The 21,573-nt window shown below is 39.8% G+C and overlaps 1 protein-coding gene across 1 annotated transcript in view; it reads left to right on the top strand.

The window, feature by feature from the left end:
- The first annotated feature begins 1,399 nt into the window (after positions 1 to 1,399).
- The window catches only part of TLL1 (tolloid like 1), a 158,468-nt gene continuing 138,294 nt past the window's right edge, over positions 1,400 to 21,573 (top strand). The window contains exon 1 of the mRNA XM_008144269.3: positions 1,400 to 1,568. Within this exon, the coding sequence (XP_008142491.2) occupies positions 1,400 to 1,568 (169 nt within the window). The remainder of the gene's footprint in view (positions 1,569 to 21,573) is intronic.

The following is a 21,573-nucleotide window of genomic DNA, read 5'->3' on the forward strand; positions in this document are numbered from 1 at the left end:
AGCACAACTCTGGGCACGGGCGCCAGAACTGTCAGAGAAAATTTGCTTCCCGGGTATTCCTTCCAACTTCCCTGCCTGCGCCCACGTGAGCCCTAGCGCCAGCCCGTCAGCAAGGTCTGAACGTTTCCTGCGGCTGCAATCTGTAACTTGACTTTGAATGTTTTTTGCTTTTTCTCTTCTAATTGTAGTTTTGAGGATCTTGGTTCTTAGCAAAATTTTTTGGTGAGGGGGCTTTTAAAGGACTTTTAAACCGTTTCCTTACCTAAGTCACGGAGGCTCCGGCACTTTTCCTCCATTCCTGGGTTGGACTCGAGTTAATGGGCAGCGAAGGGCAGAAACACACTGGCTGTTTATTTGGGGGAGGGGAAGCAGAGGTTTGGGGCTAAGTTAGGATCCCTCGCGCCACTCCCCGGTCTGACTCTCAAGACTGACACGGACATCGTCTATGAATTGCTGTTCGCGGACGCAGATACCTGTTATATACATTTTTTTTTATCTTCGGTAAAATAGAAATGGAATATTCAGCGCGCTCGTGTCTGTTTGTTTGTATAAGGCTATCAAAAGAAGTCACAGAGGAGGCTGTGGCCCGGATCCTGACCCTGATTGTATGAATAAGTAAGCAGGATGCAAGTGATTGGGTTAGATGCGGCGAAGATTTTTTTTTTTTTTTTCAAGTTAGGAAGAGGGTAAAAAGACAGCCTGGGGGGGGGGAAAGGCCAACATTGCATCCCCCAATCCTCATACTTCGGCTCTCCTTGCAGTCAGTGCTTCATTCAGCAGGCTTTTAAGGTCTCGAGGCGTAGGCATGCCTGCCCCCCACCCCCTTCCTCGGTCTCCCCTTTCAGTTCAGATGTGCTGATGTGCAGACCGGATTCATCTTCCCGGAGCAGCGGCGGCGGGCGCAGGCGGCGGCGGCGGCGGCTCGCGCTCGGCCGCCAGGTCCCGGCAGCGGCGGGGGCGCGGCGCGGGAGCCGGAGCTCCGAGTGCAGCTGAGCCCGCGGGGCGCCGCTCGCCCAGCCGCGGCCGTGGGAAGTTCGGCCGCCAGAAGGACGACCTGGCCGGCTGCGAGCGCCCACTCCGCCCGAGCTGAGTTGGCCCGCAGCCGCTCCTCCCCGCCGCCTGCGGGAGACGAGCTCCTCACCTGCCCTCCGCCCACCCGCGGGCCCGTCGCCAACTTCTCTCTGCAACTGGGGGTAACCGGCACTTCTTGCCGCCCCCCCCCCTCTACTGTCCCAACGGCACACGCATGTCTCCGGACACCTGAGCACCCCGGTCCCGCCGAGGAGCCTCCCCGCGGGGAGAGGAGCGCCGGTCCCCTTGACCCCCCGCGCACAGCAGCGCGGACCGCGGACGCCTCTCCTCCCGGTCCGGTCCCCTCCGTCTCCTCCCGGGGAGGAGGATGGGGTTGGGAGCGCGCTCCCCGAGGATGCTCCGGTGGCTGGTGGCCTCGGGGATTATTTTCTGCGGGGAACTGTGGGTCTGCGCTGGCCTCGATTACGATTACACTTTTGAGGGAAGCGAAGAGGAAAAGGAGGAGGTGATAGATTACAAGGACCCGTGTAAAGCCGGTAAGTGCCTCTCCAGGTTGGGACGTGGCGCGCGGGGGACCGCGGCGCTCCGTGGCCCGTGGGTGGCGGTGGGAGCTCACCTGTTTCCTCCCCTCCCCGGCCAGCCCCTCCGCCGCCCCTCCTTCCCTTCCCTTCCCTCCCGACCCCCCGAGCGGCAGCCGCCGCGGCCCGAGGTGACTGGAGGGGTGTGCTAGCGGCACCGGGCGCCAAGCCCCAGGCTCGCAGTTTGGGGAAAAACGTCCTGGAGTGGATCCCCCCTCCCCTCCCCTCCCCCAGCCAGACGAAACGAGGCATAAACACAGCTGGCCGCCGTGGGTTTTAAATACCAACACTCCGCCGGCGTTCCGCCTGGCGGGCACAACACCTCCTCTTTGTTCCCCCAGCGGTGGGTGGGGAGGGAATTGCTACCTCGGGACCCGTCTGCTCCCTCCTTGCCAGGGATTTCCAGTGTGGGCTCCAGGCGAGAAGGGGGCTGGGACGCCCTTGGAAAGCTCTCACGCTAGATGGAATTCCAATGCATTTGCCCATTTAAAAAGAAAAAAAAAAAATCAAAGTTGCCACCCCATTCAAACTTGTGTCTTCCTTCCGGCGTACACCCCCCGGGGAGGGGGGTGCAGTGGGACCGGCACCGCCTGAAGCTCAGGCTTCTCCGCGCCGGGTCCCGGAGCGCCAGGGACCTGCCCTCCCCTCCCCTCCCCGGCGCGCGCCCGGCGCCTCCGCGGGTCTCGCCTCCCGCGCGGGGCGGGGCTTCCCTCTCGCCGCCTCGGGTCGGAGCTGCACGTGCCGCGGCCGGAGACCACGTGAGCGCCGCGCCCCGGGACGCCCGCGCCCGCCTCGCCTCCCGCGGGGCTCCCGGCGCTCCCGAACCCTGGCTCTGCCGAATGGAGGTTGGGGTGACCCGGGATCAGTGTGGACTTGCGACTGACTTCTGAAGGAAGGTTCCAGGGGTGGTGGGGACCGACCGGACAGTGAGAGTTGTTTGTGAGCCGAAGGCGAGTTCTGTCCCATCCCGAGGGGCGTGGGCTTTGCGGGGGCGGAGGAAGGGAGTGGGCAAAGGACCACACGCATCTCTGCCTCTCCAGATGGTGTGCGGGGTTCCTCGGTCTGTGACTGCGGGTGCTTCCCTTCCGTAGCTAGGTAACCTTATAACACCTCTCTTGCGCCCGAAGGAAGGAGAGATGCACGCAAGGAAAACTGATGGAAATTCCCTTGTTAATTTCAGCCTCTGATAGCACATTGTTCTGACAAGGAGGATGTGTGTGTGTGTGTGTGTGTGTGTGTGTGTGTGTGTGGGCTCCGTTCGCGTTATCAGATCTTTCCTGGTGAACTCTTGCTGCAGATACTTAATCAAAACTCGAAGTAGCTTAGAAGAAACTTGTCAGTCCGGGACACACACACACACACACACACACACACACACACACACACACAACCTGATTTAATTCATTTTGGCTTATACATTTTCCCCTCTCACCTTTAACAGTCTATCCCACTAAAAGTTTCTTGGGCCTTCCTTGGTCATTTGGAGGACAGGCTGTGCTCTGCCAGGGGTAACTAGTGGCTGAGCAACCAGAAATTCAGTACAACTCCTAAACGTGCTTTTTATTGAGAAATTTGTTTTGAATAGTATCTACAACCGGGTGAAAATGGTGCACTTTATGGTTTTAGGTAAGGTGGAAATGAAGTATGTTATTTCTAAAGATTGTCTAGGAAAACTATTCTACTCCGTTGTGTGAAAGATTCAACCAGCTATCAACCTGAGCTGAACAGGGCTCACTTGGCCCAATTCCAGGAAAATAAATAAAATTTTGCACACAAATTAAAGTGAAAGTGTCTGCCTTTTAAACATCATTAGTTTCAAATGTGACTATATAATAAGCAGTGTCAAAAATTAGCTAATGCATTTTCAGCAATTACGCCATTCCAAGCTTATCTTATGTTAGAAATTGTCCAGAAGAAGATTTTGTGAAGACAAGTGGTTTCTTTTCTATTTATGAATGTTTTCAATTTTAAAATTTCAGTAGTTGCGCCGTACAGATTGAAACACCTCAAGTATAAATGTTTATTTTCCTCAGCAAATAAGATGTAGGGTAAGGAAAAATAACCTTTAACAGCATTTACTTTTGTTTTTCCTTTAACACAGGTTTATTTTGAACATAACGGTTGAAGTTAAAACAACCTTGAATAGATTATTACTCTAATCTTATTTCTTCCCTGTCTTTGAGTACCAGAAGCATACTTGTGTGTGTAGTGAAAGTGAAATAAGAATGGCCCAAGTGGAAGGCTGAGAAGTTTGCCCAAAATCTGAGATCACTTTTTAAAGTATCAACCCTGCTTTTTAATTTAGTGAAATGAAAGGCTTTAGATTTACCATCTTGGCTAAAGAATGGCAAAATCTTTGTGCCTCCCTTTTGGCACTGTATAAGACAAAAGTTGTAATGACAGAAAAAATATATAGTACATTGAAATCCCAAACAAGAGTCCAAAAAAAAAAAAAAAAAAGTCCCTAAAGTGAGATGAGGACAGATATGTGAAAGATGGCCACTCAAAAGCAAAAAGGACTGTGCTCTCCAGACTCCAGGGCACCTTTGACCTGCCCTTTCCAAAATTCGGAGTGGAGGGCTTGGCCCTGGAATAAAGTATTCTTTTTGAACTTTTCTGACAGGGGTCCTCATATTCTTCTGGCTTGGTGTCAAAAGGCTTTATGGCTTCAGAGCACATTTGAGTACATTATTTCACCTGAACACTACAGCTCTGTATGGTGGAGTTTATTAATCTTCCCATTACACAGAGTGGAAAACAGATGCTTGGTGAAGTTAAATGTGTTTGCTAAGATTGCCCAGAACTTAATGTTAAGTCTCCTGGCTGCAGAGTCTGGCTGTATGAAATGGTTACTGCAGTCTTAGCTGGCCTTTTGGAAGCCTTCTTTGAAATGCAAACAATAGAAATCCATCCAGCTTTACCTGGAGGAGTCCAGACTAAGACAAATGCAGTTACTTTTATATCTGATATGAGTGGAATGGCTAAGAAAATAGTTTCATCTTTTCCAAACCCAATTAGAATATAAAGTCCTTGTCCTAGCTGGTTTGGCTCAGTGGATAGAGCATTGGCCTGTGAACTGAAAGGTCCCAGGTTCCACTCTGGTCAAGGGCACATGCTGGGGTTGCAGCTCGATCCCCAGTAGGGGGCGTGCTGGAGTCAGCCCATCAATGATTCTCTCTCATCATTGGTGTTTCTATCTCTCCCTCTCACTTCCTCTCTGAAATCAATAGGAATCAATAGAAATATACAGTATATTTAAAAAAAGAATACATAGTATTTGAGGACAAAGGTCATACCTGATTTTTAATGTTTATCACAGGATGAATTACTGTTAGGTGTGTAGTTTGTTCCAAATACCTATAGATTATTAATATTGATCTTTACCCCTTATCTACAAACTTTTGTTCTAACCAAATTCAAATGTTATCCAAGGAGGAATATTCATAATGATAACTTGTGTCATACTCAATGTATTTGTGAAACAATACTTAATATATCTGTGGAACAATCACAACTCTGACTTCAAATTCATGAAACTGTAGATCAAAAAAGAAATCGTATTAATTTAATTGAATTTTGATTTCAAAGGGCATTTTTGGTATACATGAAAGTAAGTAGTTAATGCAGCACAGCTTCAGATGTATTTATGCAGCCAAATCTATTTGGACAGAGTATAGGTAATTAATGTCCGTATAAATAGACACAAAGATGCAGATAATTCAAAGGAGTGCCTGACTGCCTTTCTTCAGTGCAGTACATGGCCACCTGCATTTGCAATCAGATTTCTCTTACTCTCTACAGTTCAGAAGGGTCTTGAGGGACACTGGGACGCTGATGCTGCAGGAAGTCCTTCCAGAACAGAGACTGAGGTGTCCTGTTTCACTGTTGAACTATTCTAATAGGTGTAAATCTGAGTGTTAATATGGGAAGAGCCTGGGCAAATTCCGTGTGTAAATTAATCTCTCAGATTTGTCTAGAGATTACCTGGAAAAGCAGAGAGCTGATAAAACAAGTTGGTGTTCTCCCTCCCTTCCCCCTCCTTTTCTTTCTTCTTTTCTCTTTTTGTACTTCAGGGTATATCAGGAAAGCTCAGGCAATTGAAAATATAATGTCAAAAGAAATTGAAGAAAGTAGTATTTTGAATGATGCGTGGAAGCTGATTAGACAGATGAGGTAAATATTTGTCCAGAAGGATAACCTTATCCTCTTACGCAAGTGTGAGCACTCTGAAAAAAGACTTTCTACTTGGAATCTTCTGAGTCAATGATTCTTTCTTGAAAAAAATCCAAGCATGATTAAAGGTCAGTGATTTGCAAGGTTACATTTGCCTTAGAGTCACATTTGCAAGCCTGTTTATATAGAAATAGATTTTTTGGCATCCTAAAGGTATCTCCTTTCCACTTTGCTTTATAACCAGTGCCCTAGTTTCCTAATATACTAATTCTAGGGATAGTTTTCATTAAGTTTATCACTTCTCCATAAGATTGTATCATTCTTTTAGTCCTCGATGTTGTACTTTCTAGCTTCATTGGCAGCCTCATGGGTGTGGTATTTTAAAATTGATGTTCAACACCATGTCTACTTTATTCCATCATAATATTAAGTACCCAAACATATAGTTCTTGGTTGGCACCACTCTAGGTTGCCAAACCCTCATGTTAAAAATGCATTCCATGGAGCCACTTCTCTAAGCCAGTCATTTCTGTTTTAGTTTTCATTTCTCAGATCTTGAATTTTTTTTTTCTCCTCCTGTGTCTAGGGCCAATTCAGAAGTGGACAAAATTCAGTTTTTGCAAAAGGGATGGCTAAGGCATTATATTTTACATATTTGTATTCTGTTCTTCATTTGCAATAGTAATTCTTCAGCCTCTGTCATGAGGACCCACATCCATTTTTTGGCCAACAAATGGCAGTTGCTGTTATTAGATATGAATAAGGTTATATTTTTCTTGAATATATACCCTTAGACCGATAAATTTCGTGAATTGTTACATGAACTACCTAAGAGAAGGGATTCCAGGTAAGGGATTCCCATCCCTTCTCTGTTTAGGCTTCCTTTGTCCACATTGAAACAGTTAAGAGTGTGAAAGAGTCTAGAGAAGACCTTTTGAAAAAGTTCATATATGATCTCACAGCTTTTCCTCTGGCCTTCATGATGGCTCACTTTTCTATGAAAGTCTATAATATATGCCATTGCGGGGTTTCTTCTACGGAAACCATATTGTTTTCCTCCACTGTAGATGTATGAGTCTTATTTTTTTACATCTTAGCAAATTTCCCTGATTTAAAATTTAGGCTCCCTTGGTTGCCACCATATTCTTTGAAACCTTAAGAATATTAGTCACATCAGTCATCCGTTAGGCCTCTCAATCACTGAGATTAGTGGAAAGAAGAAAGCCCTTACATTTTTCTAGAACTCAGGTAGAAAATATTAACTGCTAGTGATTTACCATCATTATTATATTTTTTCTTTTTGAATATTACCTATTATTTCAAGCAGTACCTTAGACCCATCTTTTAGAATATTTAAATCCAGTTCCCTCCCTAAGCTTTTCTAAGAATGCTTAGAAAAGATAGAGGCAAATAATCCATTTAAGCTGTGGCCTTGCACATCCCGCTGGGGCCATCTGGTGTCTGGGGAGGTGGGGGAAGGGGCACTGCTGCTCCCCCGAACTGTAGGGAAGCCCCCTGCAGCATCTTGAGCCCACAGCTAGGCCTGGCCTAGGCCAGGGCTCAGGTGCCTGGCAAGATTCCTGGGGACGTAGGATTTCCTCTACTGGGGAAATTTCTGAGGCGTCTTCCAGTTCTTTCACATTCCAAGACCTGGAATTAATCGTGGTCTTATATTTCCTAAATTAAGGCGTGGAGTGTCCTCTCCCCAACCCTGCATACAGTAGAATGTTTTAGAAATATGGTTAGTGGTGTACTTCCTCTAGTTATGTATTAAATAATAATATTTGGGAAGAAAATTAAAAAAAAAATTATAGCCTCAAAGCTATGGAATGAATTCTACAAAATGTGTTCTTCCCCAGAAAGTGGGAGGAGGGGATCCCTTGCTTATTTTCTTTTTTGCCATTGTCAGCGCTGAAAATGGGATCTTGATTATTAGATTTTGAGACACTGTGGGCTGGCTAATGGAATGCTTGTTTTGTCAGCTCCTTACAAAATGTGTGCTAATCCTGTCAAGCTCGTCTGAAGAGCTCAACTATATATTTGTATTAAGAAGTATTGTAAATTAGATGTTAATTGAAAATCAGAAAGTGAACTGAGAAGATGTTTGTCTGACTCAGCTCTTCTCCTGCAATTTACATGCATGGTTTAAGGCACAATATTTGCTATAGACCATATGGGACACGAACCAACTTCTTCAAATGCTAACAGTTCTAAAAAGTTGAAACCATACATTAAGTAGGTCAGAAGTGCTTCCAAGATACATTATTTTTCCCCAACAAAATCTAATTTTATGTATTAGTATCCTACTCAAAGCATTTACTTCAGTGTTTAATAAAGACATTTCAACAGTTTTTAATACACTGCACTGTTTTACAAATTACAGGAATCTTTACAGGGAGGGAGACACAAACCACATATTTATGTCAGCATTTGATACTGTCTGTGTTGTTGAACTTCCTATCGATTGCATTTAATTTGTGTGGTGGGGAGGCAGAGGTGGAGGGGTGAGAGGGTGGAATAGTTTCTTCATTCCTTACATTGCTTATCTACGTTAACCTGTCAGCACATGGGTTGTGTACCGCCGGGGCACCTCGAATGGCCCCTGGCCTGGTTGCTAATATCAACGTCGTTCGAGCTTGCTTCTTCGGCCATGAGTGGACTTGATGTGTTTCTTAGGACAAACTCGGTTCTTGTGCAGCATTGGGAACCGCCTTGGCATCAGGTTCATGGGGCGACTGTGCTGGAAGGGAGGAACTCTGTTTCTCTGCTTTGATCGTTTGGAGCACAAATGCCTAGTAGTTGAGGGTTGATGGCATTTTTTGTTTTGTACTCATGTTATTGTGTTATGAAGTATGCCTCATCTCATGGAAGGTAAATCTTTAAAATACCCAGGAAGACCCTCATTTGTAACTAGAAAACAGCCACATTGAGAACTTTTAAGAGAATACATTTTGGACCTCATATACCTCACATATCTAAGATTTGCCTTCATGGTTCATGTCAAAATAACTTAGTTCATAGTTTTACATTAAACATATTAAATGGGCTCCTGTCTTCACCATATCCCATCTAGGTAACATTATTCTTACCCCTTTTGGGCAAAAGGGGACACTGGGCCTCAAAAATGTCCTTGGGTGGCTGTCATCACAGTCGGTAAGTGGTGAGAACATGAATTGAGGTTCTGTGTTCCAGAGGCCATTCTCTCTTTGAATGCTCTGCGCTGGCTCTCCAGCCAGCACAAATGTATAGAGCCTGGCAGTTGAAGTGATGGTCTTTGTGCAGTGGGCATCCATCCACTGTGATTTTCTGTACTGAGAATACAACTCGCGTTCAACATCCTTACATTTTATAAGCCATGTACTGTTTTGTCAGAATGGGGAGACCTACCATTGAAATGCCTCAGTAAGGTCTGAAACAAATGAAAATGCTAAATAGCGTTGGGGAGACACTGCTGTGTGTTGCCCCAAGTATATAAATTGTGACAGCAGGCTTTCCATGTCGATTAAGGCAGGCGTTGAATTGAATTTGAGTAGAATTCAGTCATTAGTGTTCCTTCTTGGCACAGGTTCTAGCATTTTGTGTGGTACATGTTAAATTGCTTCACACTTTTCAATTTGCTCTCTGAGTAGTCAGTGAATTCATGATTATGAGCCCATGGAGTGTGAAGAATATCCTTTCAAATGCAGGCAATTCAGGAAAGTGGTTTACAGTGTACATTGTGTATGTAAATGACGTGTGAATGCCTTTGAGAAAATAAATACACTGTGAGAAGGTACATCAATAACTTGATCCTTTTCAATCCCAACTTGTCTAAAAGCCCTAAGATCCAAAGCTTGAAAGCTTTGAGTGATCATAAGGTTAACTAAACTTCTTGGAATCCAGTCTAGTTTCCTAAGAGTAGGGAATCTGGTACATTCAAAATACATGCTATATGTAATATTTATTATATTACAATTTCTTTGAAGGAAACATGTTTTTAGCAAAATATCAGGCTTTCTGGAGGGAGAGTTCCTGCTTATCCTTGTCCTCTAACCAATGGGTGAGAACAAAATCTGGTAAAACAGGCTTCCCTTTTCTGTCTCCTTCTTTTTGAAACCTGGGGACAAGGGAAACTTTTTCTTTTATATATATTTTCAGTCCCGGGAGAAGAAATAGTGTCTATCTGGACCTGGATGGAGCGTAGACTGAAGGCAGTCGTTCGGGGAGAAATAATTGGGATTTGCCATCTGGAATGGGTAACGGAAGTAATGACCTAAATCTGGGGCCTTCTGTTGCCTTCTGTTTCTATGGGGGAAAGAGATTTGTGAACCAGTGACCAAGAGTTAAAATACCGAAGGAAGATGATGATGATAGAGCACACCTCCCTAGTGTCCCAGGTTCAGATGTTTGCAGTAAGAACAGATCTCTCGTGTAAATAATGGAGCTCAGAGTTGGGATGCAGCTTCATGCACCAAAGTGTAGGCTGCAAAAATGAGTATCCGATACTCTTATCTTATTTCTATATCGAATTGCACGTGTTGCTTAGTGTTTAAGATAACTTGCCTTATGTCACTCAGTGATGGAATTAGATTTTGAATATGAAACTCTGGATGTCATGTGTTGCTATTGTTGCCATGATGTTTCTTCTTTTTTACTTTTAGGGGGCACTAGTACATTTTTGAAAATTGGGGTTGGCTTCAAAAATTATATTTTAAGATTTCAGGGAGGCAGAATAGTGCATCTGTTAAAAACTTGGTCTTTGGAGTTTGATGGACATGGGTTCTAATATTGGACCTACCATATAGTAACTGTGAGGCTTTTGGGCACAATATTTAACCCCTTTTACACTTCAGTTTTCTGATCTATAAAATGGAGATGGTGTTATGATGCTCGTATTATTTGAAGAACTAAATGAATGTAAAGTAACGATCACTTTGTCTGGAACACAGTAGTAAACACTGTATAATTTTTATTCATAGTAGCATAAATATATAGGAGGTGGAAGATTATTCTTGAATTGCAACTGATTATTTGTGGGAAGATGATCTTTATAAAAAACATTTGTGGGATAAAGTTCATTTTTCTTGCCACCATATGTGCATATCTCAAGTCCTCTAAATATTGCAATTGAGAGGTTAAAACCCTAAATAGACATTTTTGTTTGGAAAGATATCAGAGGTTAACAATATAAACATTTCTATGTGTTGTTTTCTTGGCTACTTGCTCAAATGCTTGATATACTAAAAACATACTGACAATTTTCAATTCATATGAACTAATGTGTGAATAGAATCTTGGCCATCTAGTCTTCCAGTAATTTCTGGTTCAGATTTTATTTGCCATCTGGATTAATTTGAAGAGCTTACATACTCACAATCCTATGTTTACGCAGAGTTAAATTTAAGCACATGGCTCTAAGCTAGAAATATTCATAAATTCATCAAAGCTTTATTGAACACTTCCTGGGAGTGAAACATGGATTTATCTTTGGGTGTAAGAGATATGAAATATGATACAGTGTCTGATCTGGTGTATTCTTAACGTTACCATTTGCAGGTAGATGTTAGTTTATGTATAAATACTTGCTTATATTCAAATCACATAATTGTATGCTAAATTATTCCAATTTAGTATTTGAAAACAGATACTATTATATATTATGATAATCAGAATATATATTCTTACAAATATTTCCTGGAATATGCTTTATTTATAGTATACAGTAGTCTCCTCTTACCTGTGGGGGATACAGTCCAAGACCCCAAGTGGAGGCCTGAAACTGTGGATAGTACCAAACCCTATATATTCTATGTTTTTTCTATTCATACATACCTTTGGTAAAGTTTAATTGATAAATTAGACAATTTCATGGATAGAAGATTTGTGCTTACTGTAGATCTTAGCAACCCTAGCATATAATTTTCTTTTTTATTTAATCAAAAACTTTTCAACTTTTCACTTAAAGGGAGCAATTTATGGCTTCTGTTTGGCATATCCAAATTGCCAGCCTCACTACTATTGAACTTTGGGGGCATTATTAAGTAAAATAAGTGTTTCTTGAACACAAGCATTACTATACTGCCACAGTTGGTGTGATAACCAAGAAGGCTGTTAAATAACTAACAGGAGAAGAGCTGTGAAGAGTTACAGAATTTTATGAAAGTGGTAAATAGTCTAATGCAGACAGAACGAAAGGGTATGAAGCGTTTGTGCTTTGGCAAGAAATGAGTCTGGAAGTTGCAATGTAAAGGATCTTTAGTTATCTGGTAAGGGGAGTGAACTTGATCCCCTTGGCAGTGAGAAGGAGATTTACTGAAAATTTAAAGTAAGTCATTGGCTTGATTACAGCCACATTGTATAGATAGGAGAGGTTGTAAAGGAAGGGTTCATGTAGTTGGTATAGGAAGTAAAGAGCAAGTGAAGCAGGGAGACAACTTGTTAGAGTTGTAGTAGAGGTCAGTGTTGAAGAGTGCTTGCATTCGGAAGGAATGAGTAGTTACAGAAAAGAGGGATTGGATTTAAGAAACTGCTTGGTCTTAAGGTGAAAGGTCAAGAGAATAGAAAAAAAGGAGGAGCCAAAGATGATATCTTCATAGCTGCATTACTTGAGTGATTGGAGACAGTGATACAGGTGAGTAAGGTGAGAAAGAATAAAAAGACAAGTTTGTGTTTTGTAAAGCAAATAAAGTTGCTTTTGAGATCCTTGGAGTTGTATGTAATTCTTAATGTTTGTTTTCTCAGATCCCCTCATGTTGTTCTTCAGGAGTATACTGGTCATATTTGGGTTTTTGTGTTCTATATTAAGTTTGAAATCAATTTGCCAGATCCCACTGTTTAGATTTAGATTGGAATTGCACTGGCTCTATAAGTTAATTTTGAGAGAATTATTATTATTATTATTTTAATATATTTTTATTGACTTCAAAGAGGAAGGGAAAGGGATAGAGAGATAAAAACATCAATGATGAGAGAGAATCATTGATCGGCTGCCTCCTGCACGCCCCCTACTGGGGATCGGGCCTGCAACCCAGGCATGTGCCCTTGGCTGGAATGGAACCTGGGACCCTTCAGTCTGCAGGCTGACACTCTGAGCCAAATCAGCTAGGGCAAGAATTATTTTTATGATATTGAATTGCATTTGTTTAGGCTTTCCTTAGTGCTGTTTATTGAATTTTTAATATTTTTACCTGTGAAGTTTTTTTCTGCACATTTGATAGATTTATTCATTTATTTTCTATTTTTTCATAATGTGAATGAATACTTTTAAAAAAGTTTTCTGTTGCTGTTTGTTGAAATGTATTTAATTTAAAAATATATATTTATGTTGATTTTAGAAAGGAAGGGAGGAGAGAGATAGAAACATCAATGATAAGAGAGAATCATTGGTTGGCTGGCTTCTGCCCCCCTCCCTCACCGTTCTTGGGGATCAACCCAGGCATGTGCCCTGACCAAGAATCGAACCTCAACCTCTTGGTTCACAGGTTGATGCTTAATCACTGAGCCACAGCATCTGGGCTGTATTTGATTTTTGACATACTTTTTATCTAGCATCCTTACAGTATCTCATTAGCTTTTATAATTTATCTGTATAGTCTTCATGTAGACAATCAAGTAATCTGAAATAAATGTACTTTGTTTCTTCCTTTACCATCCTTATGCTTTTAATTTAATTTTCCTTGCCTAACTTTGCTGATAGTCTTCCAGTGTTGCATGGAAGTGATGACTGAGGGCTAGCTTACTCTGTTTCCAGTTTTTAAGAGAATGCTTTCAATTACTTACCAGTTATGCCATTTGATGTTTTCTATTAAAAAATAGATACTTTTTTAAAAATTTTATCAGATTAGGAATTCAGCATTTACTGAGATGATATAATTATCTTTATTTTCCCTTTTAATGTGGTGAATTAGAATAATTGATTTAATAATATTAACTCACTTTGCATTCCTGAGATGAACCCAATTTGAGCATGATCCATTATAAGCATACCTTGGAGGTATTAAGGGTTTAGTTCCAGATCACTGCAATAAAGCAAATATTGCAATAAAGTGAGCCACAATTTTTTTGGTTTCCCAGTGCATACAGAAGTTATGTTTACACTATGCTGTACTATTTTAAGTGGGCAGTAGCATTATGTATAAAAACAACAATGTATATACCTTAATTAAAAGTATTTTATTGCTAAAAAATGCTAACTATCAACTGAACCTTCAGCAAGTTGTCATCTTTTTGCTGGTGGAGGGTCTTGCCTCAATATTGATGAAAACATGGTATCTGCGAAGCACAGCAAAGCGAAGCACAATAAAATGAGGTATGGCTGATTTCTTTTTACATCCTTGGATTCAGTTTGTTACCATTTAGCTTGGAATTTTTGTTTTTATGTTTCCTAGTTAAATTGGCCTGAAACTCTTCTTTTACTGTTCTTGTTGGTTTTTGGTGTCAAGATTATATAAGCCTCACCCATGCTCTGGAATAATTTGTGGAAGATTGGAGTTATTTGTTCCTTTAATGAAAGGATGTTTCTTTGCTTCTATTGGGTGTACTAACAGTTCATGAGAAGTTTAAACTAAATTTCCTGCTTGATATACTGGGCTACCACGGTAAGGTAAATTTAGAATGCCAACTTGCTTTGGGGATGATTTTTGCTTATGAGACTTAAGAGGGTATTTGCCTTTCTTCCCCTACTTAGTTTCAAGTTTCAAGGAAATCAGTTCTTGTGCTGTTCCCTGGGGTGGTATAAATTTAATTTTTTTCTTCCCTATCACATTGGAGTCCCAGATTTGGGAGTCCTGGGTTATCCTACTAGACTCTCCAGCTTGGGTGGGTCTTGGACAGTATATTCTGTCCTCTGCACCCTGCTTGACAACAAAAGCTAATAGTCATGTCAACCGAGCTTGGAAGTGCCCTCGGTTGAAAGCTGGCTTTAGTCTTCTGCTTATCTTTCTGGATCCCCTCCTTCACTCGACCATGAAAATGTTTTTATTCATCTTGTCATACATTCAGGGAGATTTTAAGATATATTTTATTTAGCATTTTTAGTTATGCAGGAAGGTCAGCCCCAGTACTTAGTCTGCCATGTTGGCAGAAGCGACATTCTCTAGAGAGGACTTTGAATGTTAAAAAGTTCTTGAAAATGTTCAACATTATTGGGCACTTCCTTATAGAATTTAAAAATTATGGCAATTAAATTGCTTTATTTAAAACTCATTTATCTATAAAATATAACCATAAAGTCTTCTATGAGAATATACCATATAATTAATTTTGTTAACATGGGACTTTCATAATGATTAAGCTACGATTGGTTTTAGCTGACTTTTGAGGATATTCATTCAGCCCTACTATGCACAAGACCTCTGGAAATTTCATGCATTATTTGTGAAAACTTCATTTTAAATGTAAACATTTTTATGCCCATTGCTTGGAAGGATTCAGTTCACATTTCATGGGGGAAGAACATACATGTGTAACTCAAACCAGCCATGTGACTGCAGGGAAGAGGCTGCTTAAATAGAGCACTACAAGTTGCCCGCACTGACCAGTGCTGCCTTTAGGCAGATTTGATTACTCTTTAACCTTGTGGAAAGAGCTATTTTTAGTTTTCCCTAAACTTTCCAGTCAGGTAGATCGGGAATATTTTCTGCATCTCTTCATACTGAATGCATTGGCTTTTACTGATTTGGAAAAAAATAGAGAAACAGCTCACCATCATTTGATCTCTTCAATTGTTAAAAAGCCATTAGTAAGGTTTTTCTTGTTTTAAATTTAATATAAGAGGCATTTCTGTAACCTATTCTCACATGATTATTTAAACTTTTAATAATACAACTTTAACCTCAATTGACATTTACACGCATTCAAAATTTCCTGTATAACCTTTCAGTTACACAGGGCCTCAAAGGAAGTCTTATTCGTTAATTTGTAGAAATGTAGCTCTGGATGTACGTTTAGAATGTACTCCAAACTCCTCATATTAGATAGAGGTATTAGAGTGCTACTCTGAAGAACTAACCAATCCAAAATCATGCTTAACCTATCTTGGAGCAGGTGATGCAACCATGTGAAATTGGGGGTGGTGATTTGTTAATATGAACAGAAGTGAATTCAGAAGGTCACCCAGTGCCCCACAGTGTGTCATTCACTGATTTATTATGGCTTCCTGAAAATATGTCATTAATGATTTCTTTGAATTAAGCAGTGCTCTCTTTCTCTGCCTCTTTTCTTTTAAAATATAAATACTCTATGCTGGGTTAACATTAAGTTATTAACATGAAAATCATTAATGTGAAAGGTCAGGCTCATTTCATAAATGTACTAGGCAGATAGAGAGTAAGAAGGTGGAGAAAGCAGCTCTTAGAGTAACTCCAGCCTACTTTACACTTTGCTTTCGGGCAGCTCATAGTCTGGGTTTCCCAATGACTCTCTTGTCCTTTAACCTTTTGCATTCTTATATTGTTGCCTCTGCATTATTCTTAGTGATTCTTAGCCTTGTTCTGTGGTGTGGTTATAAAGGTTTTTCTTCTCTAAAGAAATTATTCTGACCTAACTTTAGGAGATTTCATCCTCAAGGTGGTAGCTCTTTCTCTCAACTCTATTCCTTCTCACAGCTCCAAATTGTGCTTGCCATTTTGAGTCATCAGTAAGCATGTAAGCTAGTACTGAGCTTTTGAGTGGGATTATCACTTGATAGTCTTACAAACTTCCACAGACTGATAATTTTTAAACTGCTTTAGTAAGGTTCTCTATATGGGTGAGTGTTCACTACTTATAGAAAATTTTCTCTAAATTGAATGATCATATTTACTGATATGGGATTAGATAATATCTTAATAAATTCAAGCTGTGTGAGCTGCTTCTGGCCAGGATAGAGTAACAGGGACCAGGTATATCATTGTGCCTGAAGCGATGAACAAAATATATAAAATATATGGAACAATATTTCCCAAGACATTGAGCATCAGGCAACAAGGACACCAGTCTTTGGGAGATAGGGAATCAATGAATTTAGCCCTATGATTACATTAGAACAGAGTAGGAGAATCCAGGCAGAGACCAGAAGTCTCCCTGTGTTGAGGAGACAGAGCTGTGAATCCAAGGCAGCTAGAGTTTTCAGGGCAAAGTGCCAGAGAGGAGAGAGCAGCACAGATAAAAAATCCTGGAGCACTACCGAGAGTTCTTACATTTATTCTGCAGAATGTTCAACCCTAATGTTCAGCTGACAACTGATTAGTGTGTTCATGTAACAAGGCTACCAAAGGCACAGGAAATACCCACCCAAAGAGATAAAAGGGGAAAATCCTTGGAGCTCACATAGAACAAAATCCTTGTTCTGTTCTCATCAAACAGAGTGAAAAAACCCTCATATTTATTGGACATCAAGTAGACTACTGAGAAGAATTTTTCCACAATATTGGGGAGTACTTTGCTCTAGACTAAACACTACTCTGGTCCTATCTAACAAAGCTTGAAAAACAGACTACCGAGGATCCAAGTAATTTAACTGCTCCTCAGAACAAAAGTAAAGATGACTTACAGGAATATAAACATATCCAGCAACTAACAAGTTAAAATTCAGCCACTATTGCATCTGGCATCCAATCAGTATTGCAGCATCGTTTTAAGAGGCAAAAATATTGGAAATAATTGGACTGTCTATCTTCGGAAAATGGTGACCAAAATACGTTATATTCTTAGTAGAGAATGTAATAAAGATATTGAAGAGAATTAACTAAGCATATATCTGTTCATCTAGAAAGATATTTATAGTGTAATAAATGAAAAAAAGTGTTCCAAAACAACTATAAAAAGTATGTATTTGTGAAATATTATGTACAGGTAAGAAATAGAGAAAAATAGAAAAAGATATGGAAGGATACATACAGGCTGTTAGTATTTATTACTTGAGGAAATGGACTTGGAGTAAGATGTGCTATATAACTTTTTCTTTTATATAATTGCATTGTTTTACTTGTAAAATAAGCATAAATTACTTTGCAATTTTTCAAAATTTAAAATATTTAAGAGGAAAAACAACAAAGACTATATGGGAATATTAAAGATTTTTGTAATATAAAATAACAGTAGAGAAATATTAATTTGATGATATACTTTTATTACAACTGCAAAATTGAGATATGCACATGGATAAGAGTCAGTAAGAAATTCAGAGTGATAGATGTATGTATAGTTATCCCCCTTTTTATATCTAAATGTTTGTGAACAATAATGATAGTTCTGTTATGTAAAGTATGTAAAATATAGATGGATGTGGACAAATGTAGATGAGAAAATGTAAAAATGTAAAATGTCATACTTATGAATCATTTTTATTTTTAATTTCCTCAAAGTTTAGGTAATGTTATATTTATAATAATAAGCTTGCAAAGAACCAAAAAAATATGATTCACAAAGAGGACAAAAATCAACCAAATAAAAGTTTCTCAGAAGTTGGACACGTGATAGAACTACTAGACAAAGACATAAAAATAATTATAATGGTACTAGAGGCCGGGTGCATGAAATTTATGCAAGGGTAGGGTCCCTAGGCCTGGCCAGCAATCAGGGCCGATTGGGCACTTCTGGCTGCTGGCCAGGGCCTTCCTTCCAACTGTCAGCTGGGGCCTTCCTTCCCCGGCTCTGGCTGCCAGCTGGGGCCTTCCTTCATTCCACACCGCCCCCTGGTGGTCAGTGCACGTCATAGAGAACGATCTAGCTCCCGGTCTCCAGGTCGAACTCCTGAGGGGACACTTTGCATATTAGCCTTTTATATAGATAGATTTCATATGTCCAAGAAGCTAGAAAAAAACTTAAGCTGATATACGGAGACATGAAGGATATCAAAAAGATCCAAATCAAATTTTTAGAGATAATTAACCAGTATCTGTGATTAAAAATGCACTGGATGGTATTACCAACAGGTTATACACTGCAGAAGAAAAGATTAGTACACTTGAACCCAATACAGGAAACTATGCAAAATGGAACACAAAGAGAAAAAGACTTTAAAAGCAAGAACAGAGAATCAGTGAGCTGTGGGACAACATCAATATGCAAGTAATTGGAGTTCCTGAAGAAGAAGAGATAAAGGGAGGTGGAATGTGGTTGATGAAACTATTTGAAGAAATCATGGTTGAAAATTTCTAAATCTGATGGAAACAATGACTCTATAGATGCAATAATATCAACAAATTCCAAGTGCAAAAAAGAACATGAAGAAAACTGCACTGTGTCACATCATAATCATATTGCTGAAATCCAGTGATAATGAGAAAATATTAAAGAAGCCAGAGAAAAGAATATATTACAGAAATACATACTAAGGAATTATTTATGGAGGTGCAAATATAAGCATGTCAGCAGATTTCTCATTTTAAGTAATGCAAACTAGTGGACAATAGAGCAATGCCTTCAAAGTACTGAAAGAAAAACATTGCCAACTTAGAATTTTTTACAGTGTGAAAGTATATTTCCAAAATGAAGGTAAAATACTTTTGGGAGGTAAAGAACATACAAAAGTGGAAAGAATTTATCACTATCTGGTTTACCCTACAAGAAATGTTAAAAGAAGTCCTTTAAGTAAATGGCAGATGACAACATGAAACTCCGAATCTACTCAAAGGAATCAGGAATGAGGTGCATAAGAAATGGTAACCACATTAGTCAACAAAGATTTTTTTCCATTGTTTAAATACCTTTCATTGTTTAAAACTTTTCTTCTGCTCTGTCTTTTAGGTCTCATTTCACAAAGGATTTGGTGTCCTGAACACTCCCTCTTTATTGTGACTTTCCATACTTACACTTAGTTCTTATCTCCTGGGCCATATTTACCTTGTCATCTTCCCCACCCTGCTGTCTTCCTGTTTACTGGCATACTCTGCATCCCTGCCTCCTTGAACTTAAAAACACACACACCTACTTTTATTTTAGAAAGTTAAGTTTTGGTTAAAATTAGTATCAAATATAACAACATTAAAGAGAGTATATAATACTTAAGAGTGATAAATATTGGACATAGTTTATTAGGATTAGGAGATGAAGTAAAGAGATAGTACTCAAGTGTGTTAAGACCAAAGTTATGATTCTTAATCCAATTTCTAAAAGCATCATCAGTCACTTTTCTGCAGTGAGGTGGGTACCCTCGCTGTATTGTAGGAATGACTCTGCTTCTCTATTTTTAGAGTAATACTGCTACAGCACATTTCTAGGATAGGAGCAGTATTCTAAACATTATACTGTATAGTTCAGGAGTCAGCAAACTGCTGACTTATTTTTGCATGCCCATTCTTTTATACATTGTTTATGACTGTGTTCATGCTACAATAGCAGAGTTGAGTAGGTGCAACCACTAAACTTAGTATGGACCTCTTGCAAACCTATATTATTTACTTTCTGGCCCCTTAAGAAAATATTTGCTAACCCCTATTGTTAATTAAAAGTAATAATAGCAAATATAACATTAACTATGTGCCAAGTTGTTTTACTATATTAAGTAAAACTATTAATTCTAATACTCATAAGAGCCACATGAAGTAAATACTGTTAAAATACCACTTTAACTGAGGAAACGGAGAGTGGTTAGGTAATTTGTCCTAAGTCACAAAGCTAATAAGTGGTAGGGCCAGGATTTGAACAAAGGTGGCTGGACTCCAAAGTCTGGACTTTTAACAGCTGTCTCACACTGCTGCTCCAATGGAAGAAATAAAGGAAGCAAAGAATTTAAAAAAAGAATTCCAGCACATAGAATACATGGTGAATTTGTGGGTATCTAACTAATTTAACTGAAGAGCAGGGAATTATTTAAATTACAAGAAAGAAGATAAGTTATGTTTAATTAGTTTTAGATTAATTAGTGCAGTTTCTTCAGGCTTATCCATGAAAGAATGATTGTGTGACTAGTCAATTAAAAAAATTAGTTTTATTCACCCTTAGTAAATTACTTCTTTAATTAGGCCTACATCTCAGTTTTGTAATTTTACAGGATAGGAGACTCAGGCTTCTTTTGTCAGCTTTCCTATTTCTCTATCTTTTTTGTTTCTATTCAGTGTCATATCCATGGAACTGTTCCACCGAGAATCGAAATCATTTCCAAAATTTTAGTTTTACAACTTCGAGTTTTCCTTAAACCTGTTTTACATTTTCTGCATCGCTGTAATAGAGAAGTCAGTAAGCATTTATTTCAGTAATTGTTTGCAACTGAAACATGTGGAACAAAACAGGCTCAAGAGATTCTGACAGCTTGCTTATTTTTCTTAAAACTATTTAAGTTTGGGTTTTTGACACAGTGGTCTCAAAGCTTAAAAATTATAAACATACAATTTGAAAACTTTCTCCTTATGGAAAATATACTTGTGACCAGTGTTTAGCATGAGCTAATATTTAACAATGTGTCAGAATTATGCTTTTATAAAAGACCATTATCATACTACAGCTTTATCCATTTTTGGACTCCAGCCATGATGTCCTTTCCCTTGTAGGGCCGTAATAGATATTTCTGTCAATGTGGGAAGCATGAGTTTTGTTCATTACGAGATGTTAAAGCAATTTCTGTTCATTGCATCCAAACAGCCACCTCAGTAATAGCAATATGAGCATTTTCTTTTACGAGGCACCTGTGGAATATGTGAGGAATTAAAGGGAATGTCTTGGAGAGAGTGTCTTGTCCTGCAAGGAGAGAACTCTATGGTCAGGAGTAATAGAATAAGAATATAGGAGACTGTAGTCGCAATGCAGAGCCAGGGCAGTTTCACATAGGACACTTTATAAACTTGTGGTAAGCTAAACAGCATTACGATATTGAAATACATGTTCAGGACAA

Source organism: Eptesicus fuscus, chromosome 6, assembly GCF_027574615.1.
Source record: "Eptesicus fuscus isolate TK198812 chromosome 6, DD_ASM_mEF_20220401, whole genome shotgun sequence".
NCBI classification, from domain to species: Eukaryota; Metazoa; Chordata; class Mammalia; order Chiroptera; family Vespertilionidae; genus Eptesicus; species Eptesicus fuscus.